Here is a 17,576-nt window from a genome sequence, read left to right on the forward strand (position 1 = left end):
AATACAATGCAGCACATCACGTAAATATAATTATTTCTTTATTCTAAATGAAATCAATTTATATACCTGAGTTTTTAAGTTGCTATGTTTTGGACAACAGTTTGCAATATTATTTATATCTTAAGCACTTTTGGCCAACAAAGAAAAGAAGAAGAAAAAGGCAACTTTTTGCTGTCTTATGTCAGATGATATGATGATCATAGCTCGTTGAGAGAAAAAACAATAACAAAAACCAATACAGGGAAAAGTAAAAACTGAAGTAATCAAAAAGTAAAAAATGAATAAGTTTAGCAAATTGTAAAACTAAAAATTTAAAGTTTATATATTGCAAGCCATGAATACAAAAGCTGAGTGATATATTAAAAAATAAAATAAATAAATAAATACAATTTCTAACTTATGTCATCAAAATTTGAACTTAATATTAATTACACTAGCCTCAAAACTTACATGATATCTTTCCTATGACTTAAAAGAATATGCATTTTGTATTGTTTCTAAAAAATCTAGGGTGCAGAAACGAAATAAAAATATAACAGATATGATGGGATTTTTTAAAAACTAGGATTTTAAAGCCACTTCTGTGCACAATCAACTAGGGTGCAGAAACGAAATAAAATATAACAGATATGATGGGATTTTTTAAAAACTAGGATCTCAAAGCCACTTCTGGGCACAATCAACTCCAGCCAAGTAATCCAGACATTCAGGCAGTCGTAATGTTTAAAAATGGTTTGTCACAATTTTAAAATGGCATAAAATTTTTCAATACAAAATTTATCTGGACAGAGAATTAAAACACTTTTAAAAAAATAATCAAGAAGTACAATTACAAAACGGAACTATGTCCGTTAAAAAAAAAACAAACAATAGGATGATGAAGAAAAAAATAAATAATAGAAAATATTTATTTTACATCTTTTTCAGAAGAATTGGCTCCGTGAAAGTGAAGTATTGATGGGTACTTATTGGTAATAGAACACCATTGGCTTTGATTAAGGTTTAGTCTTCCTCAGCAATGGCTAAAACTAGATAAGAAGTTGTTCAATATAAAATTGAGAATTTTGGAATGAATCAGCGCTGCCAACAGACATCAAAATTCCAGTAAAACAGGATAAAACGTTTAAAAAAAAAAGGAAAAAAAAGGAATTTTTTTTTTTTTTTAAATTCAGATTTTTTTTTTCCCCCAGAAAACAAAATGATAAAACCCATTATTCGAATCCAGTTAATTAAAATAAAAGTACATCGAGAACTGGGAGAATTAATTTTGAAGTTCAAGAGCTATTTTTTTTTTTTAATGAGTATTTTATATAGCGCAATATCCACTAAACATACTCAAAGCAAGTAACATGTAGAACGAGTCATGGCGCCTGATAGGCGATATCACAATATTTTTTTTCAGACAGAGACAACGCTGTTTAAGATCAGGTACTCATTTTACACCGGAGTACAGTGAGAGAATGTGAGTTAACGAGCCTTTTCCAAGGACTCAACTATGCGCCGAGCCAGGCCCAAACCCAGGACCTTCCGATCCGAAAGCGAGTGTCATACCACAAGACTACATTATCACTAAATTATCAAGAAAATAAATCCCAGTTAAAAAATGGCAGTTGGCATCTCTGAAATAAAGCCTTCATATCTTCATATGCGGCAGTATGCATTAGTGGTATCTGTCATGGCTTCCCTAGCCAACTCCACTTTAACGTTCTCGAGTTCACAAATATTGTAAATCAAACAAATTTGTTCGATTTTCCACACATATGACCTCGAGAGAGTTAAAAAGAACATAATACTAATACAGCTAATCAATAGCGACAATTTGGACTAAATCATTTTTTTAAATAAGTCTTAGAATTATAACCACAGTGATGAAGTTTCTGAATTTAGTAGCCGTAATTCATTAAATTGGTCCAAAAGACTAAGCTATTCCTATAAATGTAAAAGGATAAATATTATTGCAAAAGATAAATATTACTTTTGTAATCAAGATCAATTTTGATAAAATTCTATTGAGGTTAGAAATCAAGAGAAGATTCTCAACGATTGCAAAGTCGCTTTTTCATCATTTACAATTTTTTAAAAACAAAAAACAAATTTAAAAAATAACAATTTTCGTTCATTTATTTAGTAATTTAGTGAGGTTCATTTTTGAAGTCGCCTCATGAAATTTTTGTTGAAACAGTGACGAGCACTTCCATCAATTCAATAGATTAATTCTTATTAATTATAACTAAAGCCACATAATAAGACAACAAATTGTTCTACCCGTAGATGACAAAGTTAAACTAAGAATAAATATAATGTATGAATAAGCAAACAAAACTGAGACAAAGATAGTAGGTATGAATTTTTTTTTAAGTAGAGGGATTTCTCATAATGCCAGACATTAAAAAAAAATATCTTTGATTTTAAGTAAAACTTGATGGAGCCATAATGAAGAGCTAAAAAAAACCTTTATTATCCTAAATTTAATATACGGTCAAAGTCTGACATAAGCAGTGCCAGATACAGATACAATTTACTTCCATATTTTTGTTATTTTTTAAGGGTTTTTTTTTTCTCTGTGCTTGCGACATATTTGGGGTCGTTTCAGAGCTATTAAAAAGGAGGAAAAATTTTTTTAGATTTACAATTAAAAGCACACGAGAAAAAGTAATAAAAGGGGAAATGGTTTTCGAATTGGGTACATACAGCTGTAGACTCCGCAAGCTATCTCTCTGACCACTACAGACTGACTAATCAGTCATGTCACACTTGGCTTTAAAAAAATGAACAATAGAGAGTAGTGTTGGGCGATATCACTAATTTTTGATATCGATACGATACGATATTTCATCACTTTAACTAGCGATATATTGATATTTATCGAGTCAAAGGAATTATACATCGACAGATCAAAAATTGATAAAATTTTTGAAAAACATGCTTGTTCCGCACCCTCCAACCCCTCTTGTCACGAAAAAGTTCTTCGTTTCTCAATTGTTTTTCATTGTATACCGATATTGTGTCATTTTTTGGCTCTATTATTATAAGTCGATAATAACAAAAGAAATGACAGTGTGTCCGATTTTGGCCATGCAAAGGGCCATCTGGCAACCTGGTAAACCTCGAGCCTATAATATATATCGATATGGCATTTTGAAATCGATAATGCTTCGATATCGTCATTCATATCAATATATCGATATTTCAAATACGATATGCCCAACGACTAACGGAGAGTAAAATCAATTGTATCTGACACCTGCACTGCTAGACCAGAAAACACCGACCATCTCAAGGCATCGCACACTAATTAATCTTTCTTGATGAAGGAAGATTTAGCCGGGCTGCTCAATCCGATGTGAACCGGGTTCTTGGCATCGGCGATGACTCGAACCCCGAGGTAAGAGATGAATCCTTCGGGTGTGAAGCCCAGTCCATCGGAACCCATAATCGATTCGTATGCCTCGGCCTCTTTCTCGTACTGTTCTTTGATGGCCTCAGCTTCTGATTGAGCCCTGAAATTCAAATTTAGATTTGGGTTAATAATAATAATAATAATAATAATAATAATAGTAATAATAATAATAATAGTAATAATAATAATAGTAATAATAATAACAGTAATAATAATAATAGTAATAATAATAATAATAATAATAATAATAATAATAATAGTAATAATAGTAATAATAATAGTAATAGTAATAATATATAATAATAATAGTAATAATAGTAATAATAATAATAAATAATAATATAATAATAATAATAATAATAATAATAATAATAATAATATAATAATAATAATAATAATAATAATAATAATAATAATAATAATAATAATAATAAGAATAATAATAATAATAATATTTCTTTATTGTCCTCAAAAATAGTGGCAATTTGTCATTTGGTTACACATTTATAACAATACAATATATTGACATAGACACACTCACACAAATGCACACTAGTAACATCGTGGGCATCAACAACATCAACATAAATGTGTCATGGTGTTTGGGGGCAGCGCAGTCTTTGTGCGGCTATGTGGTCTTGTGGTATGACATTCCCTTTCGGATCAGAAGGTCCTGTCGGCGCATAGTTGAGTCCTTAGAAAAGGCTCTTTACTCAGATTCTCTTGCCGTACTAAAGGGTAAAACGAATTACCTGGCCATTAAAAAACAGCATTGTCTCTATCGGAAAAAAAAAAAAAATTATATTATCGCCTAACAGGCATCATATCTCGTTCTACATGTTACGTGTTGCTGTTGGTCAGGGACCCTTTGTAAAGCACTTTGAGCACGTTCAGTGGATATTGCGCTATATTTAAGTACTCAATTTTATTTTTCTATTTTTTTTTTTTGTTACTAAAGAGTGCCAAATTGAGAAGAATATTAAATAACGCATAAATTCGAAGTGTAAAAAAAAAAACAACCAACCCAGAGTAGAATAGAAATAGGTGAAGCATGCGAAGCGAGTGCTCTACCAACTGAGCTATTGGGACACTTGTATAAACTAAAAGTGCATTGTTTTTTTGGTTTTTTCTTTTCTACATTTTTAATCACATTGAGCCAATACCAAAACAGAAGGGGTCGACGCATGGGTGCAAGCAACTGGACCTCAAAAAGCCTGCAAGTCTACTTATGACCAGACATATAATCTGAAAAAGCCTGCAAGATTCACGGACTTTCCTCGTCATTTGAAGTCTTGTTCTCAGCATCTCTCATCTCATGTAGTTCCATATCTGAAGCAGACGTCGGAGGTCATCTTCCGCCAAGCTGATCTATCTCTTGCCAATTCTATTAAAGCAGCGCCACCTTTCTCAGCTTCATCTGTCCAAGTTCTTATCCCTTTCAAATACGTTATTCTTTGTCTTCCTCTTATTCTTTTTCCATTCATCTTTCCAGTCAAGGCGAGTATTTCCAAACCAGGGTGGCGGATAATGTGTCCTAAAAATTCCATTTGGCGTTTGATGATTTTTGTTATCAGTGATCTTTTTCTGTTTGCCATTTCTAAAATTTCTTCATTTCTTTTCCTTTCCATCCATGACGCCCTCATCATTCTTCTGTAAAACCACATTTCCACTGCCTCCAGTCTTTTAACCATGGTCTTGTTTATGGTCCAGCTCTCACAACCATATAGCAGCACAGACAGTACATAGCAATCCAGGACCTTGATTTTTGTTTTCATGCTAATATTCCTGTTTTTCATAATTGTATGCAGCTGGTTGAATGCATTCTTCGCCATACCTATTCTTTTCTTTATTTCACAATCTGATTTTCCATTGGATGTTACATTGAAGCCTAAATATTTGAAACATTCAACTTGTTGTATTGTTTGTCCTCTGCTTGTTATTACACAGGCTGGTGGGTTATTATTTTTAGATACCGTCATACATTCTGTTTTAGATATATTCAGTTCCAGTCCCATATTTTCACTACTCCTGACTACAACATCCAGTAATTCTTGTAGTTCATGTTCAGATTCTGCCAGTAGAACCGTATCATCTGCATACCTCAGATTTGTTACATTCTTTCCTCCAATACACACCCCATTCTTATGTTCGATATCTCTTAATATCATTTCACTATAGAGGTTGAATAAATCTGGAGACAAAACACACCCCTGCCTAACTCCTCTTCTAATAGGTGTAAAACTGCTTAGTTCGTTGTCAACACGCATTGCTGCTTCTTGTTCCCAGTACAAATTCCGTAATATTCTTAAATCTTTACCATCAATGTCCAAGGATGATAGAATTTTGAATAGTTTTTCGTGTTGTACTTTATCAAAGGCTTTTGAATAGTCGATGAAACACATATACAGATCTTTATTTACTTCAATACATCTTTCCATCAGCATTGATAATGTGAATATTCCATTTCTGGTACCCTTGTCCTCAACAAAACCAAATTGCATCTCCCCAATTTCAGGTCGTATTTTATTTCTTATTCTTAGTAAAATTATCTTCAAAAGAATTTTTGTGAGGTGGCTCATTAGGCTAATAGTTCTGTGTTGTTCACAATCAACTGCCCCTGGCTTTTTTGGTAGTGCTATAAAAATGGATCGTTTCATATCAGTTGGCATTTTTCCTGTGTCATACACTTGATTTAGAAGGTTTGTGATGAATTCAATCCCCCATTCACCCAGGCCAGTCAAGGCCTCAATTGTTATGGCATCAGGTCCTGCAGCTTTTCCATTTTTCATGCTTTTCATGACGTTCCTAACTTCATCTTTCATTATAGAAGGCCCTTCCAGTTCTTTTATCATAGGCATTTCTCCTCGATTATCAAAAAAAGTTCTTCAATATATTCTGACCATCTGTTTAGAATGCAGTCTTTGTCCATGATGGTGTTTCCACGCTTGTCTTTGATGCATCCACTTTTAGCACCTGATTTAGTTTTGTTTGTCACTTCTTTGATTTTCTGATGGAAGAATTTGCCATTTTTTTCTTTGCAGGACATTATATAGTGACATTGTTCATTTATCCAGTCTTCTTTAGCTTCGTTGCATTTTCTTTTTATCTGCCTGTTCAGAGTCTTGTATTTTTCTTCCTGATTTTTGGCCTTTCTTCTCTCATTCATTAGTTCTAATATTTCTGGAGTAATCCATTTCTTCTTCTGCAACTTAAGTGTCTCAGCATCTAGTCTTCATAATAGTAGTCCACAATTGTTGTATGTTTAATCCAAAGGTTGTAATGCAGTAATTTGTTAAGTTTCTTGTCACAAATTGCACAATTTTAAAATATACAAAAATAAACAAAAAAATTTTAAAAGTGTCCTATCACAGTCCTATTCAAATCGCAAAAAGCCGGCGACGTTTTATTCGGTAATCCAATCGGCCGGCAGGCCGGCTGTAGCCGGCACTCTTGCACCCATGGGTTGACTGTCACTCACTTTTGATTCAGGATTCTTGCTTCAGACTCTGCCCGATTCAAAATGATGTTGGCCTCTGATTCCGCTTCTCTCTTTTTCGTTTGCGCTTCTGTCTCCAGACGGGGTCGTTCTTGCCTGGCAACCTTAAATAAAAAGCATAAATTAATGATGATAAATAGTAATGAATAAAAATGAATATATAACAGCTTTGAAAAGAACAAATAAATAATAAATATAGAACATTTCAGGCTCTAAATTCTTCTTCAGATAATAACGAAAAACAATTGTTTTGTTTGCTTTGAATGATTTTACGGCACTTGCAACACATGAAGGTCATATCAACGCCAGTAAAATGGACGAAAATAGGATAGTAAAAAGTTATAGTTTGTTTTGTTTGTTTTTAAGGGTTTTACGGCGCTTGCAACACATTAAGGTCATATCAGCGCCAGTAAAATGGACGAAAATGGGATGGTAAAAAGTTATAGAATTACAATTAAAAGACCCAAGAAAAAGTAAGACAAAGGGGAATTGGTTCAAATAGGGAACAGATGTAGATTCCAAGAGCACACTATCAGTGTATTTAGTTTCAGATCACCTAAAAGTCTCATCCAGACACCAGCACAAGGTCCCACTAAGAGGAATACACTCAAATGTTTACAAATCAGATGTTAAAGATTTTTTAAAAATATAGCAGTACAAAACAGAGAGATGATTTACAAGGAAAAAAACATGATCTCCCGGTTAAAGCTATATGTTTGTACATCACATATACATGAGTACATTTAAGTTGAAATACTATCTTTACTTACTTACTTATCCGAACCAGCGACCACCTGAGCTCTAGCCCTTTGGCCTTGTGCCATGACGTAGAAGTTAGACGTCTTATACGATCTTTACCACGAGTATTATAATTGTAATCTTTAATCAATAGATTTATAACATTACTATATAATATTAAGGGCGTTCAAGGGATTTTATCCTATTTTGCCCTATACCATAAATTATGTTATGTTAAACTATAACTATACATTCGACTGTCCTAAAATATCATTGCCCAGGCATTCCAAAAAGGAATATAGATAAATCATCAAACAAGATGTTTGATGTCAACAGGAATCACCCATGTTGTCTTGTGAGCAAATCGGGGGTTAACAATCTTGCCCAAGAAAAAAACCAAAATGCCTGAAGCGGGGCTCGAACCCGGGACCTTCTGGGTCACAGTGCACTGCCTTAACCACTCGGCCACTTCGCGCCCCCCCCCCCAATGATTATATATATATATATATATATATATATATATATATATATATATATATATATATATATATATATATATATATATATATATATATATATATATATATATATGAGCCAAGGTCAAAAGGTGCCCGCCTGATACCAGTGTTAAGAAAATTTGATTTTTACTTAATTATGGGCTGTTTTTATTGGGTTAATGCTTGTAATCAATTGATAATATGAAGAAGAGATAAAATGAGATAGCTCAACATACTCTGTTCAACAGAATATGAAATAAACAACTTGAAAGTGAAATTTGAATGCTGTTTGGCATGTGCTTAGAACGAGGTCAACGCATCACCTTTTAGAAATCATGTAGAAATTAAATGTGATGCTTTAGCTCACGTGATTGAAATTTAACTAATAGTATAAAGTCAAAATTTACTTTTAAACGCAATTGCAGTATATTACATATCTGAATAAGTTTCATATAGATTTCTTAAAAAGTTGGTGTTGCTTGTGACCTTTGGTGTCATCAAACACAGCACAATACTAAGACTCGACACGAAACTTTAAAGCTCACGTTTAATGTTTATAAAATGTTTTATTATGAGAAAAAATCATAGATTTACTATCTGAACTCAAATCTTGGAGTAAATGTATACCGTTTTACCGATATTGAGGTTTATTGGTTTTGGTGTCATTTGTCACAAGCAACACGACATGCGTGAACACGTGGAAGTTTGTTTCGTTAAATGGCGATTCGCAATTTTGATCCACCCTTCTTACCAGCCTTTGAAGTGCAGCACTTTCCTTGGCCTTTCCAGCGTGGCTCCAGGGAGAAAAGGTAAGTTGAACTTTGGTGTCATCGCTATTTTACATTGTCACAAGCAACACTTAATATTGGATATTACAAAGTGCCACCAAAAAAATATGTTTTCAGCTGTTATTCTATTTACAAATATGATATTATGACATCTCACATAAGACCGTGATTTTGACACAATTAATTATTTCCTTGTAATTCTAATTTTTTATGTTTCAGGGTCGTATCAATCAAGGAAAAGACAAAACTCAAGCTTTTGACGAATCCAGATAAATAGAAGGGTTGTCAAGAAATTTGATTTGATTTACTATTAACACACTAAATTACTACAAACTAGCAGATTTGAGCAGTAGGGCGGATGTTACGGTATGGTTACATGATTTCATTACCATGGCTGATATTTATCTAGAGTTTGTGTGACTTCTGGTACTTTTTGTGACCATTGGTGTCATTGGTTAAAATGTCACAGGTGACACTTAAGTTTGAAGTTTCTAATGTATTTCTGTTCCCATGTTCTTCAAAGCTTGAAATGTAATTGAATTCCATTTTAACAGACTGTATTACATGTTTCAGTTGCTATTCTTGATTTATTGAGGCAAAATTGAGTTCTAGTGCCGATTTTGACCAAAGTAATAGCAACAATGGTATTACTAGTTTCTAAGTATATTTCCAATTTGAAAGTATTTAGTTTCTTAAAATATTATTGAATTTCATTTTAGAGTAGGTTATTGTGCTTTTTTGACTGAAAATAATGATATATTATGGACGAAAGTGTGATTTGGTGTTGCTTGTGAAATAAGTAATGGTGTCACCGGTTTATGTCACAAGTCACATTCAGATGCTCTAATTTCCATGTATATTTCTATTTTTGAAGTCTTTGGTTTCTGAAATATTATTAAATTCCATATTTAACTGTGGTTATTACACTGGTTTGACTGAAATTAATGATATATTGTCGAAATTGAAATTTGGTATTGCTTGTGACATAAGTAATGGTGTCATCGGTCTAATGTCACAAGTGACACAATGTCGCTAAATAAGATATGCTTTGGTAACATTATTTCCCTACATTTTATTCCAAAAGTTTCTGAACATTGCTGGTAATAAACATATGCAATATTGTTGTTGTTGTTAATGTACAAACATTTTTATGAAATAATATATTTGCATTCTATGTTGCTTGTGACCGATGACACCAAAAAGCAACATTTTCTCCAATAGTTGGTAACACTATTGTACTATGATTGTTGTTAATTGTGTCTTTTTGTCTATAACTTACAAAATAAAGTTTGATACTCAACAAAAATCATTTGGTTATTGAGTTTTTTGTCTCATTTTGGTGTCACCGGTCACAGGTGACACCAGCAACCTATAGGTATTGTTGACGATATTATGCTGCGTTAGACCTTAAAGTTATCTAAAGGGCCTTTGATTCATGAAGTGCAGGGTTTTTGCTACATATATAGCAACATGAATGGACTATTATGTCACTTTTATTTTCAGAAAAAAAATTGGCACCTTTTGACCTTGGCTCATATATAAATTATAAAAGCAAAAACCATGAAATAATAGTGCTCAACTTTTTGATAAAAGGAGCTATTTATAAACATTTCAAGTATAATTATTATTGTTTAACTTCTACTGTTTCAAGTCACTAGGACAATCTACGGGAACTGTGTAGACATTTAGGTGATCTGAAACACCTTCCTGTAGATTGTCCTAGTGACACGAAACAGTACTGTAGAAGTTAAACAATAATAATTATACTTGAAATGTTTATATATATATATATTCGGCTATGTGGTCTAGTGGTATGGCACTCGCTTTCGGATCGGAAGGTCCTGGGTTCGAGCCTCGCTCGGCACATAGTTGAGTCCTTGGAGAAGGCTCTTTACTCACATTCTCTCACCGTACTCAGGTGTAAAATGAGTACCTGGCCATTAACAGCGTTGTCTCTGTCCCAAAAATTTGTAATGTCACCTGACAGGCGTCATGTCTCGTCCTACATGCTATGTGTTGCTGTTGGCCAGGGACCCCTTGTAAAGCGCTTTGAGCACGTTTAGTGGATATTGCGCCATATAAAATCTCAAGTTAAAATAAACAAAATTCTGTCTGAACAATACCTCAATGTCCTCTTTTGCTCTCTCCTTATTCTTTATGGCCTTCTCAAATTCATAGGGCCTTTCAATATTGTTAATCTGAAAAGAAAACGAAAAGAAAATAAAAAGATGAAATAAAATAATGTAGTCAGGTCATCCAGAGCCACTAGGCCCATAGAGCCGGAGTTTATCCCAGTTTCTATAGCATGAAACAGACAATAGCAATTGCTGGCTATCCTTTGCATAGGACTCTAGTCTATCGCACATAGAGCCGGAGTTTATCCCAGTTTCTATAGCTTGAAATAGACAATAGCAATTGCTGGCTATCCTTTTCATAGGACACTAGTCTATCGTAAAGTACTTTCCACAATAGCAATTGCTAGCTATCCTTTGCATAGGACACTAGTCTATCAGAAAGTACTTTCCACAATAGCAATTGCTGGCTATCCTTTGCATAGGACACTAGTCTATCGTAAAGTACTTTCCACAATAGCAATTGCTGGCTATCCTTTGCATAGGACACTAGTCTATCGCAAAGTACTTTCCACAATAGCAATTGCTAGCTATCCTTTTCATAGGACACTAGTCTATCGGAAAGTACTTTCCACAATAGCAATTGCTAGCTATCCTTTGCATAGGACGCTAGTCTATGGCAAAGTACTTTCCACAATAGCAATTGCTAGCTATCCTTTTCATAGGACACTAGTCTATGGCAAAGTACTTTCCACAATAGCAATTGCTAGCTATCCTTTTCATAGGACACTAGTCTATGGCAAAGTACTTTCCACAATAGCAATTGCTGGCTATCCTTTTCATAGGACACTAGTCTATGGCAAAGTACTTTCCAAAATAGCAATTGCTAGCTATCCTTTTCATAGGACACTAGTCTATCGGAAAGTACTTTCCACAATAGCAATTGCTAGCTATCCTTTGCATAGGACGCTAGTCTATGGCAAAGTACTTTCCACAATAGCAATTGCTAGCTATCCTTTTCATAGGACACTAGTCTATCGGAAAGTACTTTCCACAATAGCAATTGCTAGCTATCCTTTGCATAGGACACTAGTCTATCGGAAAGTACTTTCCACAATAGCAATTGCTAGCTATCCTTTTCATAGGACACTAGTCTATCGGAAAGTACATTCCACAATAGCAATTGCTGGTTATCCTTTGCATAGGACACTAGTCTATCGGAAAGTACTTTCCACAATAGCAATTGCTAGCTATCCTTTTCATAGGACACTAGTCTATCACAAAGTACTTTCTACAATAGCAATTGCTAGCTATCCTTTTCATAGGACACTAGTCTATCACAAAGTACTTTCCACAATAGCAATTGCTAGCTATCCTTTTCATAGGACACTAGTCTATCGGAAAGTACTTTCCACGATAGCAATTGCTGGCTATCCTTTTCATAGGACACTAGTCTATCGAAAAGTACTTTCCACAATAGCAATTGCTAGCTATCCTTTGCATAGGACACTAGTCTATCGAAAAGTACTTTCCACAATAGCAATTGCTAGCTATCCTTTGCATAGGACACTAGTCTATCGCAAAGTACTTTCCACCAAATCTAAACAGACTCGGCTACCATATTCACCTCTGGATGGACAGAGGAGTCGGAAAAAAAAAATCTCGACTGCACCAGCCGGGATCGATCTTGGTCCCTTTGCATGTGTGTGAAGCGAGTGATCTATCAACTGAGCCAGAGACGCCAACTTTAAATTTGGCTCACAGGAGTTTCAGACACCACTCGTAGGAATTTCAATGCCGAAAGAGGAATTTCCGCACACAAGAAAAAGGAATTGGAATGGTATTTGGCATTGTGTTTACATATTGTATAGTTCTAAATAGATAACAGATTAGAATTATATTATGATACATAAACACATTGCCAAATACAATCCCAAAGTTTCCTTATTTCAAATGAAGTAAAGCGCCAAAACCTAATGGCAGAGATTGTAGTACTGGTGGGAGTGAGAATGATGTGGTGCTGGTGGTTATTGTAGTAGTGGTAGTAATGATGAAGATGTGATAGTGGTTGTTGTTGTAGTGATGATGATGTGGTTGTGGTATAGTGGTTGTAGTAGTTGTGGTCGTGATGATAATGAGGTGGTTGTAGTAGTGGTGGTAGTGATGTTGATGTCGTGGTGATTGGTGTTGTAGTACAAATGGTAGTGATGATAATGTGGTAGTGGTGGTTGTAGTAGTTGTGGTAGTGATGATGATGTGGTGGTGGTGGCTGTAGTAGTAGTAGCAGTAGTGATGATGTGGTGGTGGATGTAGTAGTAGTGGTAATGATGTTGTGGTGGTGGTGGTGGTGATTGTAATAGTAGTGATGATGATGTGCTGGTGGTTGTAGTAGTAGTGGTAGTGATGATGATGTTGTAGTGGTAGTTGTAGTAGTAGTAGTGGTAGTGATGATAATGTGGTAGTGGTGGTTGTAGTAGTAGTGGTAGTGATGCTGATGTGGTGGTGGTGGTTGTAGTAGTAGTAGCAGTAGTGATGATGTGGTGGTGGTTGTAGTAGTAGTGGTAATGATGTTGTGGTGGTGGTAGTGATTGTAATAGTAGTGGTCGTGATGATGATGTGGTGCTGGTAGTTGTAGTAGTAGTGGTAGTGATGATGATGATGTTGTAGTGGTAGTTGTAGTAGTAGTAGTGGTAGTGATGATAATGTGGTAGTGGTGGTTGTAGTAGTAGTGGTAGTGATGATGATGTGGTGATGGTGGTTGTAGTAGTAGTAGTAGTGGTAGTGATGATAATGTGGTAGTGGTGGTTGTAGTCGTAGTGGTAGTGATGATGATGTGGTGGTGGTGGTTGTAGTAGTAGTAGTAGTAGTAGTAGTAGTAGTAGTAGTGATGATGTGGTGGTGGTGGTTGTAGTAGTAGTGGTCGTGATGATGAGGTGGTGCTGGTGGTTGTAGTAGTAGTGGTAGTGATGATGATGATGTTGTAGTGGTGGTTGTAGTAGTAGTAGCGTAGTGATAGATGTGGTGGTAGTGGTTGTAGTAGTAGTGGTAGTGATGATGATGTGGTGCTGGTTGTAGTAGTAGTGGTAGTGATGATAATGATGTTGTAGTGGTGGTTGAAGTAGTAGTAGTAGTGGTAGTGATGATGATGTGGTGGTGGTGGTTGTAGTAGCAGTGGTAGTGATGACGATGTGGCGGTGGTGGTGGTAGTTGTAGTAGTAGCAGTGGTGGTAGTGATGAAGATGAGGTGGTGGTGGTGCTTGCAGTAGTAGTGGTAGTGATAATGATGTGGTGGTGGTTGTAGTAGTGGTGGTGGTAGTGATGATTATGTGGTGGTGATGATGGTTGTAGTACAAATGGTAGTGATGATGAACTGGTAGTGGTGGTTGTAGTAGTAGTAGTGGTAATCATGATGTGGTGGTGGTTGTAGTAGTAGTAGCAGTAGTGATGATGTGGTGGTGGTTGTAGTAGTAGTGGTAATGATGATGTGGTGGTGTGGTGTAGTAGTAGTGGTGTGATGATGTGGTGGTGGTGGTTGTAGTAGCAGTGGTAATGATGATGCAGTGGTGGTGGTGGTGGTTGTAGTAGTGGTAGTGATGATGTGGTGGGTGGTTATAGTAGTAGTAGTGATGATGGTGGTGGTTATAGTAGTAGTGGTAGTGATGATATGGTGGTGGTGGTGGTTGTAGTAGTAGTGGTAGTGATGATGATGTGAGAGTGGTGGTTGTAGTAGTAGTGGTAGTTGCAGTGATGATGAGATGAGTGGTGGTGGTTGTAGTAGTAGTGGTAATGATGATATGGTGGTGGTGGTGTAGTAGTAGTGATAGTGATGATGTGGTGGTGGTGGTGTTGTTGTAGCAGTGATAGTTGTAGTGATGATGTGGTGATGGTGGTTGTAGTAGTAGTAGTGGTAGTGATGATGTGTGGTGGTGGTAGTAGTAGTAGTGGTAATGACGATGTAATGGTGGTTGTAGTAGTAGTGGTAGTGATGATATGGTTGTGGTTGTAGTAGTAGCTGTAAAGATGATGAGATGCTGGTAGCTCTTGTAGTAGTAGTGGTAATGATGATGATGTGATAGTGGTGGTTGTAGTAGTTGCAGTGATGATGATGTGGTGGTGGTGGTTGCAGTAGTAGTGGTAGTGATGACGATGTGATTGTGGTGGCTGTAGTAGTTGTGGTAGTTGCAGTGATGATGATGTGGTGGGTGGTTGCAGTAGTAGTGGTAGTGATGATGATGTGGTGGCGGTGGTTGCAGTAGTAGTGGTAGTGATGATGATGTGGTGGTGGTGGTTGCAGTAGTAGTGGTAGTGATGATGATGTGGTGGTGGTGGTTGTAACAGTGATGGTAGTTGTGGTAGTGATGATGATGTGGTGGTGATTGTAGTAGTAGTTGTGGTACTGATGATGTGGTGGTGGTGATTGCAGTAGTAGTGGTAGTGATGATGGTTGTAATACTAGTGGCAGTGATGATGATGTGGTGGTTGGAAGGGGGGGGGGGGGGGTATCCTTGGAACAAATTGACCTCACCGGAATTTGACGGAAGGTGCCCGGAGCCCGGAATTTTTGGCTCCAGACCGGAGTTTTTTCCGGTGAAACCGGAGTTTTGGCATCACTGACTGAGCTATCGGGAGCCTCATGAAATATTACCCGGTGAGGCTTTAACTTACATCCGATCCTGGAATATGTAATACTTATTTTCCACTGTACACTAATTTTGTACATGCCTTCCACTGTAAGTACACTAATTCTATACATGTTTTCCACTGTAAGTACACTAATTCTATACATGTTTTCCATTGTAAGTACACTAATTCTATACATGTTTTCCACTGTAAGTACACTAATTCTATACATGTTTTCCACTGTAAGTACACGAATTCTATACATGTTTTCCACTGTAAGTACACTAATTCTATACATGTTTTCCACTGTAAGTACACTAATTCTATACATGTTTTCCACTGTAAGTACACTAATTCTATACATGTTTTCCACTGTAAGTACACGAATTCTATACATGTTTTCCACTGTAAGTACACTAATTCTATACATGTTTTCCACTGTACGTACACTAATTCTATACATGTTTTCCACTATGCGTACACTAATTCTATACATGTTTTCCACTGTAAGTACACTAATTCTATACATGTTTTCCACTGTAAGTACACTAATTCTATACATGTTTTCCACTGTAAGTACACTAATTCTATACATGTTTTCCACTGTAAGTACACTAATTCTATAGTTATACCAGATCGATTTTAAACGTTCGCTTAAAACATATTTGTTTCGTCTTTAGTAGATGGTATGAGAAGCAAGATAGGTCTGTCTGGTTTCTGTTGTGTGTGTGTGTGTGTGTGTGTGTGTATGCTTGTGTGTGTGAATGAGTATGTTTCAGCCAAAGTAATTTGTAATTTAAGTGCTTAGAGTCTGGTGTCTCAAGTTATAGCGCTATATAAGTTTTCAGCATTAGACAAAATTGGCTTAGGCGAAACAGTACAGTGACATTCCTGGCTCAGCCAGTCAATCAGAACTCACTACCTCTGGAAGATGAAAATAAAAATGAAAAAATATAATTTTGCGAAAGCTGGGTGAAAAATACACTGGAAATGTTCACATACAGAAACTATTTTTTTTTAAAAGCAAGTTTTGGTCTTATCCCTAAAAGTTATTGATAGATAATATAAACAACACTGTGTTATGCGCTATAGTTGAGTCCTTGGAAAAGACTCTTTACTCACATTCTCTCACCATTCTCAGGTGTAAAATGAGTCCCTGGCCGTCAACAGTGTTGTCTCTGTCGGAAAAAATTGTAATACCACCTAACAGGCATTATGTCTCGTTCTACATGTTACGTGATGCTGTTGGTCAGGGAGCCTTTGTAAAGTGTTTTGAGCACATTTAGTGGATATTGCTCTATATAAATGCTCAATTTTTAAAAAGAAGAAAATGGAATAGTCAAAATATTCTAGATTTACAATCAAGGCAGTCAAGAAAAGAGTAAGACAAAGGGGAATTGGTTCAATTAGGAATCAGACGTAGATTACAAGAGCATGTTATCAAAGTACTTAGTTTGAGATCACCTAAAAGTCTCATTCAGACACAAGCACGGGTCCCCACTAAGAGGAATACACACAAATGTTTACAAATCATATATAATATATAAACAAAACATAAAACAGTGCATAACAAGACAAAAAATATTATCTCCCAAAACTCTAACTATACATTTGACTGCTTCCCTCTCAGCCAAGGTATCCGGCCAGGACAAAACCAAGTAACTCATTCCAAGACAAAGACAGAAAGCAAGTTGGAAAACAGATATAGGGGGATAGAAGACACAGTAAGTGCCTCCATGCCCACTATGGGAGGTCAGGAACCCCACCCAGATACAGGGGGATAGAAGACACTGTAAGTGCCTCCATGCCCACTATGGGAGGTCAGGAACCCCACCCAGATACAGGGGGATAGAAGACACTGTAAGTGCCTCCATGCCCACTATGGGAGATCAGGAACCCCACCCAGACATAGGGGGGTAGAAGACACAGTAAGTGCATCCCTGCCCACTATGGGATGTCAGAAAC

The 17,576-nt window shown here is 36.0% G+C and overlaps 1 protein-coding gene across 1 annotated transcript in view; it reads right to left on the reverse strand.

The window, feature by feature from the left end:
• Positions 1 to 1,265: 1,265 nt before the first annotated feature.
• Positions 1,266 to 17,576, reverse strand: part of LOC144959094 (uncharacterized) — a 24,751-nt gene continuing 8,440 nt past the window's right edge. Inside the window, exons 6-8 of the mRNA XM_078891484.1 lie at positions 11,043 to 11,117; positions 6,879 to 7,000; positions 1,266 to 3,500 (exon numbers count right to left, since the gene is read on the reverse strand). Coding sequence (XP_078747610.1) covers positions 3,296 to 3,500; positions 6,879 to 7,000; positions 11,043 to 11,117 — 402 coding nt within the window. The 3' untranslated portion in view covers positions 1,266 to 3,295. The remainder of the gene's footprint in view (positions 3,501 to 6,878; positions 7,001 to 11,042; positions 11,118 to 17,576) is intronic.

The sequence above is a fragment of the Berghia stephanieae genome, chromosome 13 (assembly GCF_034508935.2).
Source record: "Berghia stephanieae isolate SIO BIC M18660-M18661 chromosome 13, UCSD_Bste_1.3, whole genome shotgun sequence".
Taxonomy (NCBI): Eukaryota; Metazoa; Mollusca; class Gastropoda; order Nudibranchia; family Aeolidiidae; genus Berghia; species Berghia stephanieae.